This window comes from Cornus florida, unplaced genomic scaffold (assembly GCF_030987335.1).
Source record: "Cornus florida cultivar Cherokee Brave unplaced genomic scaffold, ASM3098733v1 CherokeeBrave_3.0.0_Hap2_Chr04, whole genome shotgun sequence".
Taxonomy (NCBI): domain Eukaryota; kingdom Viridiplantae; phylum Streptophyta; class Magnoliopsida; order Cornales; family Cornaceae; genus Cornus; species Cornus florida.
In genome coordinates this window covers 66,320,072-66,338,638 of record NW_026775574.1, presented here as the reverse complement: position 1 = coordinate 66,338,638, position 18,567 = coordinate 66,320,072, and the positions used below count along the sequence as shown (strand labels likewise).

Genomic DNA, 18,567 nt, shown 5'->3' with positions numbered 1-18,567 from the left:
CTTTCCTACCCCATTAGAATAATTCCTACCTATAGAAGAGGTTGCCGCTGATGACATTGTTGAGCACCCTTTTGATTATTTGGCGGATGAGGTGACCCAACCCCGATATGAAGTTCAAGAAATCTATCAGGGGCAGAGGATAATTCTTGAGGAACAGAGGATGATTCGTCAAGTTCAAAGGTCAATGATGGAGATGTGCGCTCTTATGATTCACTACGGGCTTAATCCCGATGCTCCGCCGCCTCCATTTTAGCTATCCTGTCAGGTGCTTTCATTATGTGTTATTATTATTATTATTATTATTAGTTCTTATTTTTCTTTCTTTTGATTTTTGCCTAGTGAGGACACTGTCCAATTCAAGTTTGGGGGATATAGAGTTTACTCTAGTTGTTAAAAAAAAAAAAAAAAAGTTCAAAATTAAAGAATAAAAAAAAAAAAAAAAATTCTTTCTCTTTGGCATATTGACTTTAATTCAAGTATTTGAGAATTGTTGGGGGGATTAAGACACTTAAGTACTTTTTAAAAATTCTTTTTTGAGATCATCTTGAATCCCTAATTTTCGTGCTTTATTTTATGTGGGTTCTATTATCTAGTATGATAGGAATTTTAATAATTGTCGGTCCCTGATAGATTTCACATACACACTAGAATTTTATCTATAGGTATCTGTATTTTTGGTTAAATTCTGACGACTATGGATGGATATGAATTGGTGAACTTTGAATGTTATTACTATGGCATAGATATTTAAAATAAAAATAAAAATAAAAATTTGGAACCCTTTCATGGAGTAATCGGGGCTCATGTCTCATAAGCCTAGAGTGTTCGCATGAAGAATTAGTGGTAAGGATAACAAAAATAAATAAATAAATAATATTTTGCCATAAAAAATAACTTGAGAATAGATCTGAGGAATTAAAGTTATAGAAGTTCGGTTCAATTGAAAAGACATTACTGTAATTCACAACATTGGGAATTGATTTTTACTGTAATTCTTGTTACACAAGTGTATGGGAAACATTGGGGTGAAGTATGAAAATAAGGACTAAGGAGTATAGTTAGATGATAATTTTTGAAGTACTTTCGTGTAGTTTTCCCCTTGATTATTGTAATGATTTGAGAATAAGTTGATTGCCAAAGGATTGAATTGTGTTGTATGTTTATAGATATCATCTCTAGAAACCCTCACGAGACTTCACTCATCCACTAGGGGTAACCTAGGGGTTTAAAAGGCTTGTTGTATACGTTAAATGCAATCGTGATTCTCACGAAAACGGCATTTGTGTTTTCTTTAGTTTTATTACTATGGGACTAGCAATATGTAAGTTTTAGGGTGTGTTAGGTGCTGAATGTTATACATTTTAGCCCCTTTACTTGCATGTTTTATTCTCTTAATAATAATTTATTTGTGATTTTACATTATTTTATTGTTTTTATTTATTTCAGTGCTTTAATTGTAAAATCAGTCAATACCAGTGATTCTGAGCTTTAAAATATGACTTTTCATGGAACCGAGCAATGTTGAAGATCCAAGTCTAGTTATACTTAGAAAATAGTCCGAAAGAAGCCACAAGTTGATGAGAATGGAAAGAAGAAGAAAAGGAAAAATCCTTCTTCAAAAATAGAAACTTACACCAAAGTTGGTAACTTGAACCCGTTTTGGTAATCTGGCTGTATCTCTCTCCTCGGGTGTCAAAACAGCTAAATTCTTAAACTAATAAAAAGGAAATTCAAAGAGCTACAATTTTGTATTTCACGAGGATTCCCTAAAATAGTTGTTTACCTTTTTAAAATTTGGCTAGAAGTCTATACGAATTTTAGAGTCCTTATTTGACAGAATTTCTATATATGTCTTCTATATGAAAAAAGGAACTTTAGGGCTGATATTTTATTATCTAAAGGGAGTCCTTTATAGCATTAAATCATCATATAGAGGAGCTTAAGGCTAAAATAAGAGTAGAAGCATTCAGAAGAAATAAGAGATCGATCTATGGCAGTGAAGATGTCTTCCTCAACCGTGAAGAATTTCACTCCAGTCATACTTGGCTAAACACTTTGCTAGGGTTGTGATGTAGCCCTGGCTTAGCACACTGGTTTGATTGTATTTAATTATTGGAGAATAATTTTTATCATACATGATTGTGTAATCTATAGGATTTTTAATTGACTTTTCAATAAGAATCGGTTTTAGAGTTTTAATTCAATTACAAATATTTTTCTATCTTGTCTTAGATATTTTAATCTTGTGATTGAACACAACTCATTCGCTTCTTGTAGTTGTGAATGAGATGATTACACAATGGTATTTCTCTGAATATAATGTTAGAAATTTGATAAATTATGCCTAGAAAAGATAGACCATACTATACCCTAGAGTAAAGTAGATAGGTAGATGGTTTATACCAATTGAAGATAGTCCATGTTTAGCTTTAAATTATATTATTTTCTAACTGAATTAGTATGTGCTTGTAGCTATGATTAATTCCCTATGCATGTTATATGATATATCTCTAATAAATTGATGCAATTGACTGGTGGTGAGACGTTAGTGGTGAAATCATACCCCTAGTCCTCTCTCTTTATTTTCTACATCCTATTTAATCATTATTCTTTAGTTTGTTTTATTTTTCTATTTAGTTAATTTAGAATTAATCAACACAATTCAATTTGGAATTTGAGAAATTTGTTGACAAACTTAATTTATACAAGTTCCTTGAGTACGACACCCTTACAAGTAAGCCCTATCTACAAAGATTCGTGCACTTGCGAGTGGTATATATAAATCTCACAACAAATATGGAGTAATGACGTGGGAAAACCTAGCGTTTCTAAGTCTAACCTGATGTAAGCGTTTCTAAGTCTAACCTGATGTAGATTATGTGAAACATACAAGAGTACTTACATACTTTACTAAAATAATTAAACGACGTGTAATCCAATACCATAACATCCTTATTTCAAAAGAGCATGAGATTCGAGCTTCGGTGCGGAAATAAATAATGCACGAGTGGAGGGGTGTATGAATGGGACCTCTAAATTAAAATGGTCTCGTGCTAAGTTTGAAATTTGTTATGTCAAATGGGTAGAGTTTAAAATTGTTACTACTCTTTTGAGGTGAATTTCAAGTTACTTTTATCTAGTATGCGCATTCTTTTGTGTAAAATATATGTAATGTGAAATTTTTTTTTATCTTCAGCAGTATGTTAATTACATTGCAATATTATTGTGTATTTTGTACAACCTTTTTACATCACATGAACAGATTTTATCTCTTTTTTCTCTTTCTCATTACATTAACAAATCAATCATCTATTAAGTAGATAAATTTTTACACAAAAGGTATAAAATAATGATTGAAGCTAAAAATGAGTAATCCAAAATTTTTGTGTAAACCTACTGTGACAGCATATTTACACAAATATATATATATATATATATATATATATATATATATATATATATATAACGATTGAATATGCTCTAAGATAAGAAATAAGAGCAATGAAGTGCTATTTAAAATAAAAATTAAAAAAAATGGTCAAATTGAAATAGAAGGCGGTCAACGAATGGGGAGCCAAACACTCCCTTGGATTGGTTGAGTGCCAAATATATATATAGATATATATATATAGTAAGACCAACAAATCAAACTTTATCCAAAAGAAGAGGAGAATCATTCACGTGTGTGTATATATATATATATATATATATAGTAAGACTGCAACAAATCAAACTTTATCCCAAAGAAGAGGAGAATCATTCACGGAAAAGAGCATTCAATAACTACAAACTAAATGCTCCACTCCAACTTACCATATTCGATTTCTAAAACCTTCTTGCTCGAGATACACAATTTTCCAAACTGAAAACCCATGCAAAAGACGAGCCTCAACACTATTGAAGAAAAGAAGTACACCATTGAAAACAACCAGCATCATCAGAAGGAAGAGCTAATGATGTCATGGCTATAAAATGGTTGGTATGGTCGGCCTAATTACGAGATAGAGGAGGCAAGATTGAGTATGTCCTTTGCAATTTGATTTGATTATTGAAATGATTTGTCACAAATGCGTGTGGTTGGCATATTAGTATGACAAACTTTTTCATTGCCTTTTCTGATTTTAAACTCATCACATTCAATTTTTTATTTTTATTTTTACAAACTTATCACATTTATTGGCCAAATTCGAATTCAAATTAATTTTGTTTTCATTGTCAGGCAAGTACTGTTATTTCACAGCTTTCTTTATTCCAACTAGAAAAATGTTAATCTCTCTTGTTAACTAGTCAAAGTTAATTGACCGAGTAATTCAAAATAATAATAAGAAGCAGCAGGAGGAGGGTAAAGTATTACGAAAAAAAAATTGGGGTATCACAAAAATTCTCATACATTTTTAAAATTAAAAAAATAAGAATATTTTGTTAATTTGAAGACTGAAATATTTCAAATGTCCTTAAGACAAAATTAAAATTAAAATAACTTATTTCGGGATGGGAGAGAGGAGAGAGATTTTTAAGGACATTTTGAATTTTTTGTTACAAAAAAAAATTGGTCAAAATTGATTGTCAATACATGTTATGAGACAATTTGCACATATTTTTAAATGTTGAGAATTTATAATCACAACTAAATAGGGGTGTATTTTGCAATTTTTATATGGTTAGTAGGTTTTTTTTTTTTTTTTTTTTCTTTCTATTTTTGCATTTTACCATAATAATAATAATAATAATATTTACAAAATTGCCTTGACTCCATTGTTGATTGTTAAAATTTTCTTTGGTGTGAAATATAAACGGCCACCTATGACGTGTAAATTTTTTTCATCTCCAGCAGTCTTGTAAGATATATTGTCACATCACCAATGTATAAAAGAGTTGTGTATTTTACACAACCTTTTTACACTACCATATCAGCATATTTCCTTTCTCATCCCTCTTTCTCATTCAATTAAAAAATCAACCATATATTAAATAAGTTTGTAAAAGTTATGTGGGGTCCAGGCATGACACATGGCTAGTTATTATTGGGAGATATATTTTTACACAAATGGTATAAAATAACCGTTGAAGCTCAAATTAAATAATTCAAAATTTTTGTGTAAATCCATCATGACACATCAGATTTACACAAAAAAATATACACAACGGTTGGAGATGCTCTTAATGAGAGCATCGTTGTCTATATATATATATATATTGTAAATCTGATGTGTCCTAATAGAAAAAAAATAAAATAAAATAAAATTGGTTGTTTTATACATTTTGTGTAAAAATATTTCCACTAATAACAACTAACCATTGTCATACATGGACCCCACATAATTTTTACAAACATATTTAATATAGGGTTGATTTATTAATGGAATGAGAAAGAGGGAGGAGAAAGAAAATATGCTTAGCTGTGTAAAAAAGTTGTGTAAAATACACAACAATTTTACACATTGGTGACGTGGCATTGTATCTTAACATACTGCTAGAAACAAAAACAAAAATACACATCATACGTCGCATTGTATATTTTACACAAAAGAGTATTTTAATAGACGGCTGGATATGCTCTTAGGTATTCACTAGTGGGAATTTACACCATCCTCATCGTTGATGTGGGTGTTGGAAACTAGTTGTGAAAACTCGTGTTTTAACGTGTGAATAAAACTTGTATGTGATTATGGCCTATGTATAGAATACAATGTTGTGTATAAGTTGTAGTAACGTGAATGCAGAGTTCTGTATATCATAACATACACAATTTAGGTCCTATTTTCGATCGGTTATTTAACGTATCCTTTTATAGAAAACACGTTGTCGATACAATTTGTGAAAATGGTTGTCGATACAATTTGTGAAAAGGTGTGACAGTTTGTAGATTAAACCATTACAACCCCTTGGAACATTGCATCTAATAGACGTGTCTGATGAATAAAGGTGCAATGGTGACACGCCCAATAACCAAGAGACACCAGTCTGTCTTTAAATACCCACATTGGCTGCAAAATTCAATCATTCAATTCTGAAATTTCAGAACTTCTTTCTTCTCTCCCCTAACAACCACGTGACCCTAAGTGGGTTCAAGCCGTGTGGTCAATTGGTCTTAGCCAAATGGTTAAAACTAAATTTAATCTTTATGTGTTCCATTTTGGTTCAAGTCATAGGTCAAGTGGTCCAAGACACTTAAACCATAATCTAATTTCACCGAGCCATTTTAAAATTGGTCCGACCCATTTGGTTTGAGTTGCACCAATTTCATCATTTTTATAGTATAGATACATTTTTTAGTCGGAAAGAGTATTACACAAAGATGTTCGCCGTATCTACGAGTTTGAGGTGCTGCTACTGGTGGATGTAGACCGTTATATTTTTGGAGACAAATGCCATAGAGTCCGTTAGCACCATACGGGGCGTAAATTGTCTTAAGGACATAGTATTCAATACTAACCTCGGTCCAGGTTCTTTATTTATTATTTACTTATTTATTGCTTTATTTTGCATATTTAATTAAATATATAGTTGCATATTTAATCGATCATTTCTTAGCATATTGTTAATTATCATATAACATATTAGTATAAGGGTTGTTATATCTTAAATGTCACATAAAGTATATATATTTTCCAACAGTGGGTCAATAAAAAATGGATACGACTTCTTTCATTACTAAATCAGAAAGGACTTGGATCCTCTAAGTTAAATAGGACACGTGACATTTAAAATCTATCAACTGTTGGTGTTAAACCACGTTAACTAATTTAAAGAAAGTTTGAAAACTGCACCATTTTGAAATAAGAAAATTTACCAAAATTTAAAATCTGTACCCTTTTGAATTAAAGAAAATTTATCATACTCTAACAACATTGAACATCATTATCTCTCCCTTATCTTTTCTAAAAAAACCTTATCTTTTTCAAAAAAAATAAAAAGATCATCCCTCCCTCTCCTCTTTAACAAGTCGTGATGGTCTCTATTTCTCTTTTAAGTTAACCGACGTTCTCTCCCATCTCTGTGTATAGGGCTTTTTTGGTTATATATATATTCTTTTTCGATCATTACTAGTGCCAGTAAAAGTTGCATGTCTTGATATTCCCCCAATTGCGAGAAATGAGCAAGAACAAAGAAAGAGATGACCTTTTTTTGGAAAAGATAAGGGAGAACGTTATTAGAGTATGGTGAATTTTTCGTGCAGTTTTTAAATTTTGATAAACTTTTATTATCTCAAAACAGTATAGTTTTTAAATTTTCTTTTAAATTAGTTGACCTGGTTTAACACCAACAGTAGATAAATTTTAGATGTAACGTTTCAATTTATAAGAATTTAACTTAAGATAATTTAGAGAATATTTAACTTCGAAAATTCAAGTCTAATTAGAAATGATGTATGTACCCCACTTTTTAATTTGGTAAGTAAATATGTATTCATTATTTTTAATTTAGTAATTAAAAAGAATATATTTATTTTTAATGAATACACGTCAACAGACAAGGGACTAGTGAGGGCCTACTAAATATTGTCCATTATCAATGTTTATTTGTTGCAACAGGCAACCCTTACAGCATCAACCTCACGAGGGATGTGGGCCATAGTCACCTATTGCAATAAATATATATTTCGTATTTTTTTTATTATATGTAGTATTTGTGTTTTTTTTTTAATTTTTATCACATTATAAGTAGAGAAGGAATGTCAATTAATTGTGAAATGATGTTATATATAAAATAATGATTAAGTAATGCTGAGTTTTGGAAGACACAAAAGGACCAATTCCACCGACAGAATCTGATCGGGCCCCACCACACGACCCGTCATTTTCCGTCCAATGAATTAGGGCTATTAGCTGGCGATGACTGTGATCCAGCGTGACGAGGCAGTACGACAGCCATACAAACAAACAAGCAGCCAGTGCAAGTGGGCTCTGGCCTTTGTCGTCTCTGTGTGGGCCCACTTAGGTGTGAACAGAGTTGGATTCTTTTTTTTTTGCTCCACGCGAATCACGTGCTGAGTAGTGAGTAATTAAGTATCTTATCGAATCCTCCTCGAAGCACGTGAGATCTAAAACATCCCGATCAAACCCTACCAAAGTCTTATCATCAATCACTCAGTTTGGACTCCATTCAAACACGTCACCAACCCATTTTCATTCATTTATATCGACTCATACCTCAATTAGGTGGACCAATCACTAAATTTGGACCACTTTTTGAACACGTGTTGACGACGTTAGTTGATATTTGAAAAGTTGGTTCTTAAGTTGACGTTTTTGAATTACACTGCTTTAAATGATGGGTATATTATAAGGCGCTCTAAATATATATATATATATATATATATATATATAGTTAGTGATTAGCTATAATTCCAAAATATACAATAATCTATCCTTACAAAAGAGCTAGAATCTCACGTGATGTGCGGTGCATGGAGCAAGACAGAATGGTTGCACATGTGAACACTTGCAAGCGTGAAAACTGAAATCACTCAAATGCAGTGTAAGATGGTCCCAGCCAATCATAACGTAACACACAAGCAAAAAATTGAATAGAAGTGATACATTTGTTTGCATATTAGGCGTGTAATCATGCCATCTCAGACCATGTAATAATTTTTTAACAAATGATACACTTTGAATATTAACCCCCAAAATGTGTAATTATGATTTATTTCGACTCATACCTCAATTAGGTGGACCAATTACTAAATTTGGACCACTTTTTGAACAAGTGTTGACGACGTTAGTTGGTATTTGAAAAGTAAGTTCTTGACGTTACGTTTTCGAATTACTGCTGACTTGAATGATGTGTATATTATAAGGCGCTCTAACTATATATATATATATATATATATATATATAGTTAGTGATTAGCTATAATTCCAAACTGTACAATAATTTATCCTTACAAAAGAGCTAGAATCTCATGTGATGTGCGGTGCATGGAGCAAGACAAAATGCTTGCACATGTGAACACTTGCCAGTGTGAAAATTGAAATCACTCAAATGCAGTGTAAGATGGTCTAAGCGAATCATAACGTAACACACAAGCAAAAAATTGAATAAAAGTGATACATTTGTTTGCATATTCGGCTATGATAAAGTGTAATCATGCCATCTCAGACCATGTAATAATTTTTCAACAAATGATACACTTTGAATATTAACCCCAAAAATGTGTAATTATGTGACTATAGGTGATTGGCAACTCTGAACTCACAAATGTGGTTTGAAGGGTGATGGAGTACTAAATAGGCCAATTCAGAAGAGGTACAACACTCAGAATGGGCCCACCTATAATAGTGGACCAAAGCACCATATTGGCTGAGCAGATGCAAAACAGGCCCAACACCATCTTGGCTAAGCAGATGTGCTGACCTTATATCACCAACAATCAATTAAATATCGTTATATAGCAAGTATATGAAACTCACACACTGCAACTCACTCACTCAAAATGACATGATAATTCTGTTGTATTGGAATTTTTTCTTCAGTTTCCAAATCAATAGTTATACTTTAGAATTTAAAAAATAATTCTTTTTCTAAAAAAAAAAAATCATATTAGGATTATACTCTCTCTCCTTCAGTATATATATATATATTCATTTTGTTCAGGAGTATTAGAATAAGAACACAACCTTGCCCGTAAAAAAGAAGAAAGTATACAATATTCAGGGTACTTACTCTGTGGTAACCTTACCTAATATAACCCCACCAACCATTGCCAAGTATATATATATATTTCTTACTTGGCAATGGTTGGTAGGATTAGGGAGTTAGAAGTTAAAGGGGTAGGGTAAATGATGTTGTTGGGTTTCGAATACATGCCAAAGGCCCCAAACAATACACACCCTATTGTTGGGCTAGTGCAGCACCTGCTACCCCTGCCTAATTGAAATTCCTCATTTCTTTTGAAATCTTCCTATTTCTCTATTATCAAGAAAAATGAAGAATTTGCATGACTCTTCATTAGGCGGAACCTGTAGTATCATATACTTTCTCATGATACAAAACTGGTGTATTATATACTTTCTCATGATACCGGAACAGGCCTAACCCGATGATTCGTGAGCAGTAAAATGAAAGAAGTGAATGAAGTGATCCCTCATATTAGGAGTAATTTTTAGATGGCATTTGATGATTGTCATTGAAGAAAGTGACACAGATGAAGATTGTCATTCATGATGCTGCTATGGTGGTGGAAGACATGCCAAGAAACCCTTGCCTTGGCAGGAAGGTAGATTAGCAAATATTCTAAAACGGGCAGACAGGCACCTTTGTACTTCATTTCACCCTCGTATCATGTACCCCAGTAACCCCACCCCCAGCACACACATAGGTACATATATATACACACACATGACATGACAAATCCCCCACCAACCATAAACCATATTCAGAGCTTTTAAGCACAACTCATATACCCCAGTAACCCCATCCCGAACACACACATAGGTACATAGAGAGAGAGGGGGTTGAGAGAATATGAACATACATACATAGATACATATATATATATTCTTTATGTGTGTTTAATATTGAGCTTGAAATTCTCATAAACTTGGCTTTCTTCACTACAACCTAGCACTCAAGTAGAGCAAGGCCAATCCATCTCAAGCCCAAACTAGCCTAACTATGCAATTGGAACCCATAGTCCCAGGCATAAGGGAGCCACATTTGATGATATATTCTTAATTCTATCATCTATAATTCTAGGGTAAATTGCAGTGACACACCCCTAGGTTTGCTTAAAAGACAAATAGATACAACTTAGGCCATTTTTGAACAGCAGCCCCTAAGTTTACAAACTTTAACAATGACACCCCATTTTACAAAAAAAAGAGCCAAACACAGCCTTAATTGACATGAAATGTCTAATATGTCCTAAATTTTATTTTAATCCTCTCATAAAATAACCAAACTACCATCTGTTTATCTCTATCTTTTCAATCCCTGTTTAGCCAGACTCTCATCTCTCTTTCAACCCCTCATCTCATCGGGTGGCGGCGAGCTCGGCCGTAGAGGGTGTCCGCTGTGATGGATGTGGTGGTGAGCTCGGCTTTGATGGGCTCAGCCGTGGAGGATGTCGACTGTGATGGAGGTGGCGACGAGCTCAACTTTGATGGCCTATGCGATGGAGAGCTTGGCTTTCAGTTCTTCTGATTAAGAATGTGGTTGGGGTTGCAATTGATGGCGAAGAATGAACTAAACTGACGATGTGGAAGGCATGAACTGGGTGTCTCAGTCTCTGCTACAATGTGTCTGCTATTGATTCCTTTTTTTTCTTTTTCTTTTTTTTGTTTACTCACTGTATACAATTTGAAGGAGATATAAGAAAATAATGAAGAACCATAAAAAAAATGGTAGTTAACAAAATTTGATACAGACAAAAATCTTGTAATTTATGGGTATATGTGTGTAATTTGAAACCCTATGTTGTGTGTGTGTGTGTGTGTAATTTTGAGTTGTTAGGTTTTGTGTGGCTTTGTGTGATGGTGGTGGAACGGCGAAGAAGATGGGGGTTGTGAAGGTTGCGGTGGTGGTGAGTGAGGTTGCGATGGTGGTGACTGGTGAGTGGTGGTTGTGTATATTGGTTGAGACTACTTTGGTCATTTTACGTAGTCAAAGGGTAAACATGTACTTTCATCATATTTAGGGTGTAATTTGAAACCCTATGTTGTGTGTGTGTAATTTTGAGTTGTTAGGTTTTGTGTGGCTTTGTGTGATGGTGGTGGAACGGCGAAGAAGATGGGGGTTGTGAAGGTTGCGATGGTGGTGAGTGAGGTTGCGATGGTGGTGACTGGTGAGTGGTTGTTGTGTATATTGGTTGAGACTACTTTGGTCATTTTACGTGGTCAAAGGGTAAACATGTACTTTCATCATATTTAAGGTGTCATTGACCAAGTTTGCAAACCTGGGGGTTGACACTGTCCAAAAATAGCCTAAGTTGTCTTTTAGGCAAACCTGAGGGGGTGTCACTGCAATTTACCCACAATTCTATATACATACATGTATATACTCTTTTATGTGTGTTTAATATTGGGCTTGAAATACTCGTGAAGGCAAGCTTTGCCTTCTTCACAGCAACCTAGCACTCGAGCAGACAAGGCCAATCCATCTCAAGCCCCTACTTAGGGCCAAACTAGCCCTAATGTAATGAGTGAATGTCTCGCGATCCGACTCAAAAGCTTAAGCTGTTAAGTGACTCTTTTATGTGTGTTTAATATTGGGCTTGAAATACTCGTGAAGGCAAGCTTTGCCTTCTTCACAGCAACCTAGCACTCGAGCAGACAAGGCCAATCCATCTCAAGCCCCTACTTAGGGCCAAACTAGCCCTAATGTAATGAGTGAATGTCTCGCGATCCAACTCAAAAGCTTAAGCTGTTAAGTGAGGCTAGCACCTAACCCATATATACCCATTCACTTCCCCATCCAGATCCGATGCGAGACACTTGTAACACCAAACTATGCAATTGGAACCCGTAGTTCCACGCATAAGGAAGCCACATTTGTACTCATATGGACTCCTGCACTCCTGGTCTATTGAAACAAATAAACAGAGAGTACTCCAAAAAAATGGAACCATAATGGTTAATCCAAAACTCAAAGATGTCATGAAAGTTCTGGGGCTAACATAACAGACAGACCAATTCAAATAACATTCTTGTCTTGTATATCCAAGAATGCTACCGACGGTCTTCTGGTTTAGAGTTCTTTAAAAAATCTACTGATTCACAGTATCAGTTTATCTGACCTTGGAGATACAAAAACTGGAAAACGAAACTTTGGGTTGTAGAAAACCTCATTTGATCAAAAATTTCTCTAGATTGGGAGCAGTAATTCAAAAACTGAAAGAGAAAGTAACAGGAGCGTCAAGATGTAATGAGTTTCCACCTCAGACCATTGGGAGCTCGCCACAGTCGCTGATGACCACCCTCTTCACAGGACGATCACCTCTGTCTGTGTCTTGTGACTCAATCAGCTTAACGATGTCCATGCCCTCCAAAACTTGCCCGAACACAACATGCCTCTGATCTAGCCACGGCGTCTGTCACTCGGCAGATATAAAAAATAAAAATGTTAGATGCACGTCAAGTGAAAACAGGATACAAAAACCTCCACCCACTAACAAGGTTTTACTTGGTAAAATAGCTCCATAACCAGCTGGAGATGCATTTAGGCAAGTGCCCATTGATCAAATTATATGCAAGTTACATGACACAATTGTGGGTCACAAATGTAGTTGCTTGTAGACATCTGGTTGCACTCTTTCTTATTAGACAATAGAACAAACAGATTTCTGAGAAATATGTATAATTTAGCATTGTGTAAACCTGTTATCTTTAGTTAAACGAAGACATGAGTCAGAAAATTAAGTCAAATATCTAGTGTAAGCTAAAGCCACAGAAGGGAGAAGGAATTAGGAAAAAGAACTGCAGAAGCATATACTCCTATTACCTTCCCGGGAATGGCATGATGATCTGCCAGTTGTAATATTGACTACCCATCACTAAGAGCTCCACATCCCAATATCCATTGAGAACTTACTTTCCATGTGATTGATTCTCTACTCTTGAAATAAAGATTATGGTCTAATCTAACACCATACTGCATTAAAACTCTTCTCAGAAAATAGGCAATAGTAACATACAGATTTAGATACCTTGACAGTGCATATAAAGAATTGGCTTCCATTGGTATTGGGACCTGCATTCGCCATGCTAATAACTCCAGGTCCAGTATGAATCACTGCAAATATCAAATTTTCAGGGTTTTTGTGAATATAGTTGGGAATCACCAGAAATATACTTCCCCGGCGGAGGGGGCATTTAAAATCCTTGTTCTGGTTAAATTAACATAGCTGAAAAATAATAAATAAGGTTTAAAACCAGCTGAAATCTTCTCAATAAAAAAGTCCTGACTATCTATTTTCTATGTTACATGGACTCGGGTACGTGCGTCGGGTGTGGGTATGTACCCATGCGTCGGACATGTCAAATCTTTAAACAAAAAGGCACATGAACATTATAAGATATTCATAGTGTTGAATATTTTTATTTTATTTTCTAGAGTAACGTAATGTCTTTTATATAGCATATTATTCAATATACGCATTTCACTCATCTTAAAGAAATAATAAAATAAAATTGAATATTGGACATGGTTGTTTAGATGAATGTCCAACCAAAAGTGCCGTATACATCCCATACCCATGTCTGAGCAACAATGTGTATCATACACAGGTACTTCACCTACTTTTGAAGAGAGTCCATGTAACATGGTCTATTTTTTGCTTTCTTTTTCCCATTTTGACCAAGAAATATCTTAGGTGGGCTCCTTTTGGAAGTGGGTCCCAACCTCTGCAAGTTTGACATAAGAGAAAGATTTACTTACACTTGAAGTTTTCATCTTTGAATGTACGGCCATATATACTTTTACCACCAGTTCCCTGCAATGAGATAAAGGAGCATTACTTAATAGATCCACCTAGAATCTCATAAAGTAAGGTCCAAAGAAAGGCAGGAAGCCATTTACTAAGACATGTCACCAAATAGTAGGCATAATATAGAAGAATGACTCCATACATGTGACTAGCAGTAAAGCTTGCATTGTTATCTCACAGGTCTAGAAAAGAAACAGTCATAAATTTAGAAGCAGGAAAAATCTTATCAGTGATACAAATGCATGAATCCATGTGCAAAATCATCAAAGATTACAACAATCATAATGCCATGGAATGACAGGATAATGTCATATGATAGAATAGGGGACTGCTGCCTAAGACACATAACTATAGAGGGCGATGTCTTAGAAATGGTGACATAATGCAGTACAGTGTAAATTATGGAGACTGATGTAATGGGTTACTAACATTTGCTCCGTGAATTATCCTGGCAGAAGATGCAGTCTTTAACCTGGGAAAACCCCGAAATACCAACCCATAAGGCAAAACCTTTAGGAAACTTTAAGAGGAATGGTCCTACATTTGCATTTAAGTAATTGCCCTAACTTTAAAGCCTTCCACAGATAATTATCTGCATCCTTAATGATGCGACATGTAAGAAATTTTCCTAAGCATTACTCCAACAAAAGATAGGTGACAAATCAGGTTTCACCAATCACCATTTCACTCAACTTGATTCCATGAAGTAAAAGCCATGAAATATCTCTCTCTACTCATCCTTTGTTGTCTTACTCTTGTTCCCAAGTTCCTTCAACAGTTCAACTCAAACCATATTGCCTTTTTAAAGGTGCAACCTTTGGCTTTCGACTCTTCATGTACATGATTGAAGATCAATAAACTCTCTTACCTAGCTGCCTAATGGTTTTAGGTAATACATAAAAGCTCTCTTGGCTGACAATATGTCTGAAAGCGACCAGCATGCTAGCTCAATGATGAAAAAGGATTTTGGGCATTTTTTATTTAGGAATCCTCAATTAAGGCTTCGGGCAATAATGTACAAGCAAACCCCATAGGAAACCATGTTCTAAACCACCTTTTATACTAGAAAAAGTTAACCCAATGCAACATAATGATCTTTGATAAATAATATCGAAATGGAACACAGTAGTGTCACTCCAAAGTAGATGGACCATGGTGTTCATATTATTTTGTGTGATGAAATTTGTTGAAAGAGTTTTAGAGAGAGAGTGGTATCTAAGAGGAAATGAGGAGTTAATGGGAGGGCAAAATAGTTTTTCAATACTCCATAAAAAGTAATAGGATTTGGATCCTCTCTATTAGTTTTTTTCTCCAACTATCTCCAAGCCATCATCCAATGGTTACGAACATGCTGCATCATCACTTGTGCAACTAACCACTCTGTTATGGTTACAAACACAACTAAATCCAAAAAAAAAATGATGATGTGGCATGTTCATAACCGTTGGATGATGGCTTGGAGATACTTGGAGAAAAAAGCTAATGGAGAGGATCCAAATCCAAAGTAATAACAATATGTTAGTGTAAAGTTGCCATTTCATCATCACTTACTGAGAATAATAATGTCTTCACATTCATTTCAAGAGTAAAATTGATATTAAATATGCTGTCATAAGCAAGTATATCGATTGACTAGAGTTGACCATTATCGAAGGAATAATCTGTAATACAAGTATGTCTGACAAGGGGTCACTGTAATTTTTAAACATAGCGGAGGTCACTGTAATTTTTAAACATAGCGGAGGTCACTGTAATTCCAACAAACCTCGGGGGAGGTCAGTGTACTTTTCCCTAAAATTAATTTCAGCATATCTCTTACATGTAGTGAGCTGTAGGAAAAAACCAATGACCCTTTCAATTATTGCATCATATTCATGAACAGGAAAGGGAAAACACATAGGGGATCTTGATAAAAGGATGTTACAAGTGGACAAAAAGAGTATGAAGGGAGAAAGAACAAAAAGAATACACACCACAGCCCACAGGGTCCTCTAGTCAGATTTACTAGGTAAAAATGAATGACTCCTTTCCAAAATGCTAGTTCAAGAAAGTAAGCATGATTTCTTTTGGTGGTGAACAAGTCAGTGGTATTTGCTAAATGGGCGGAGTTTGATGCTTACATTAACAGGGGATCATGTACCGTTAAACTTTCATCTATAATCAGTTTCATACAAAGGTAAGTTTAATCGTGATTCTGAAACACAAAAACAATGGAACATAAATGCTAGAATCAAATATTGAAAATAAATAGCACCTACATTTCCTTTATCAAAGTCTCCTCCTTGAATCATAAAGTCCTTGATCACACGATGGAATGCAGAGCCTTTGTAACCAAAGCCCTTCTCTCCTGATCAGATTGAATCAATTCAAAGTAAGTTCAAAATCCCACTTCAATTAGACAATACGGAAATCAATATACTTGAGTGGTATAGTATAAGTTCAGACTACACAACCTGTGCAAAGAGCACGGAAGTTCTCAGCTGTCTGTGGCACATCATCACCAAACAATCCGATCACAATCCTCCCAACAAGCTTCCCTACTGGATTCCCAATGCTTATATCAAAATACACTTTGCTGGTTACTTTTGATTGTAATTCAGCTTCCTGAAATCGAATAAAACTCTCTGAAATAAAGACCATAAAACACATTTGCAAACCTTAACCTATCTACTAATTGCAGGAAGCACTGTAAAACATGCAATTGACCAAATTTTCACAACAGCACTCACAAAAATCTAATTTCATGAAATCTATTTTTCAACTCCATTCAAATGCCATAATTAAATGGACCCCATAACAAAACAAATTGCAACAACTTTATGTGGGTGTGGGGTGGAGGTGAGAGATACCGTGTGACAATTAATCAGTCTATAGGTTATTGATAAAGCAGAACCCTAATTGACTTTCCCTAATCTCAGCATGGAAAACATAGAAAACTAAATATAAGGCATACATTCTCTCATTTCCTCATTATGCAAAACTCCTTAACATACTAAAATAAAGGCCTACACTCTCATTTTCTCACTATTTCATTGACTTAAATTTCTCATTATTTGGAACCTTATACAATTAGGGTCTAGCTTTCTTCTCTTGCTTTTCTTTTCTTTTCTATCACTTTTCTTACCAACCAATCACAGGTTAAATTAGCAGAAAGAAAAAACACCAACCTGAACAGAGGCCCGAATCGAGCTAACATGGCCATTTTTTCTCTGCAAAGAAGTACCGCTAGTGAGAGGAGCGAGACGCAACGAGCCCGAAAACAAGCTCGACGAAGACAAAGATGTACAAGATGCCAATGTAGACTTGGGAAGCTTTGTACTACAGCTACAATTAGGGCTGAGAAATTTGATCTGCGATAGGCTTCTTGGGCTCGAGAGCGAGCCAACGTTCGGCGACTGCGAGACAAAAACCAAATTTCAACCAAAAACAAAGGCATTGATGAATAATACATGCGAATTATAGAGTATGCAGAGTCGAGATTTGAGATTAGGGTTTTTTTTTACTTACTAGGGTTGCGAATGGGACCGCCATTGATGAATATGCGAATGCTCTTCTACTTAGAATAAACACACTCTCTAGAGTATGGATTGATTGTGTGGTTGTTTTGGATATGAGAGAGTGGGTGAGAAATTTAGGAGGCGAGTGACGGAGATGACGAGTGGGAAATTACTGAAATAGGACTTGGGGTTTTCGAAAATGACAAATAAGTCCTTCTGGCCTTCGATAATATCTTGAAACTTGAGTGCCGGAGTAGAGGATGCATCGGATGCGTTGGACTCATCTGGGAATACACCAATAAATACAATTATACCATAGGAGTACACATTTCGATGTATTTCTCGATTTCAAATACACGAAAAATGAAAAATAATTCTAATAATAATGAAAAATGCGTTAATTTTATATTAAGTTGTAAATGATCGGGATCAGTAATCTTTTTTTTAAATTCAATTTAATATGTGTTATGATGAAAATAAAAAATAAAAATAATAACAATAATTATAAAATAACTTTTGTAACGTTTTTGTCCATCTTAATTTGAATCGCTTTGAAGATAAGAAGGGGATAATATAAAAAATAATAAGTATTGGGACACTATTTAAAAAAAAAAAAAAAAAAAACTTTATATAAAAGTGAAGC

At 34.6% G+C, this 18,567-nt stretch overlaps 1 protein-coding gene across 1 annotated transcript; it reads right to left on the bottom strand.

Moving 5' to 3' along the window:
• Positions 1 to 12,575: 12,575 nt before the first annotated feature.
• Positions 12,576 to 18,071, bottom strand: LOC132303399 (photosynthetic NDH subunit of lumenal location 5, chloroplastic). The gene is made up of 7 exons (XM_059800635.1): positions 17,935 to 18,071; positions 17,595 to 17,822; positions 16,881 to 17,031; positions 16,686 to 16,774; positions 14,379 to 14,433; positions 13,648 to 13,733; positions 12,576 to 13,032 (listed from the first exon to the last, which is right to left on the bottom strand). The coding sequence occupies exons 1-7, from the start codon at positions 17,956 to 17,958 to the stop codon at positions 12,880 to 12,882; spliced, it is 786 nt and encodes a 261-aa protein (XP_059656618.1). The 5' UTR covers positions 17,959 to 18,071; the 3' UTR covers positions 12,576 to 12,879.
• Positions 18,072 to 18,567: the final 496 nt, after the last annotated feature.

Bases quoted from the DNA above. Each gene is read 5' to 3' on its own strand.
- LOC132303399 (XM_059800635.1), bottom strand. From the start codon at position 17,958: ATGGCGGTCCCATTCGCAACCCTA. The intron at 17,823-17,934 runs GTAAGTAAAAAA...TTTGTCTCGCAG, and splicing joins CGGTCCCATTCGCAACCCTA to TCGCCGAACGTTGGCTCGCT. The intron at 13,734-14,378 runs GTAAGTAAATCT...TGATATTTGCAG, and splicing joins CAAAGATGAAAACTTCAAGT to TGATTCATACTGGACCTGGA.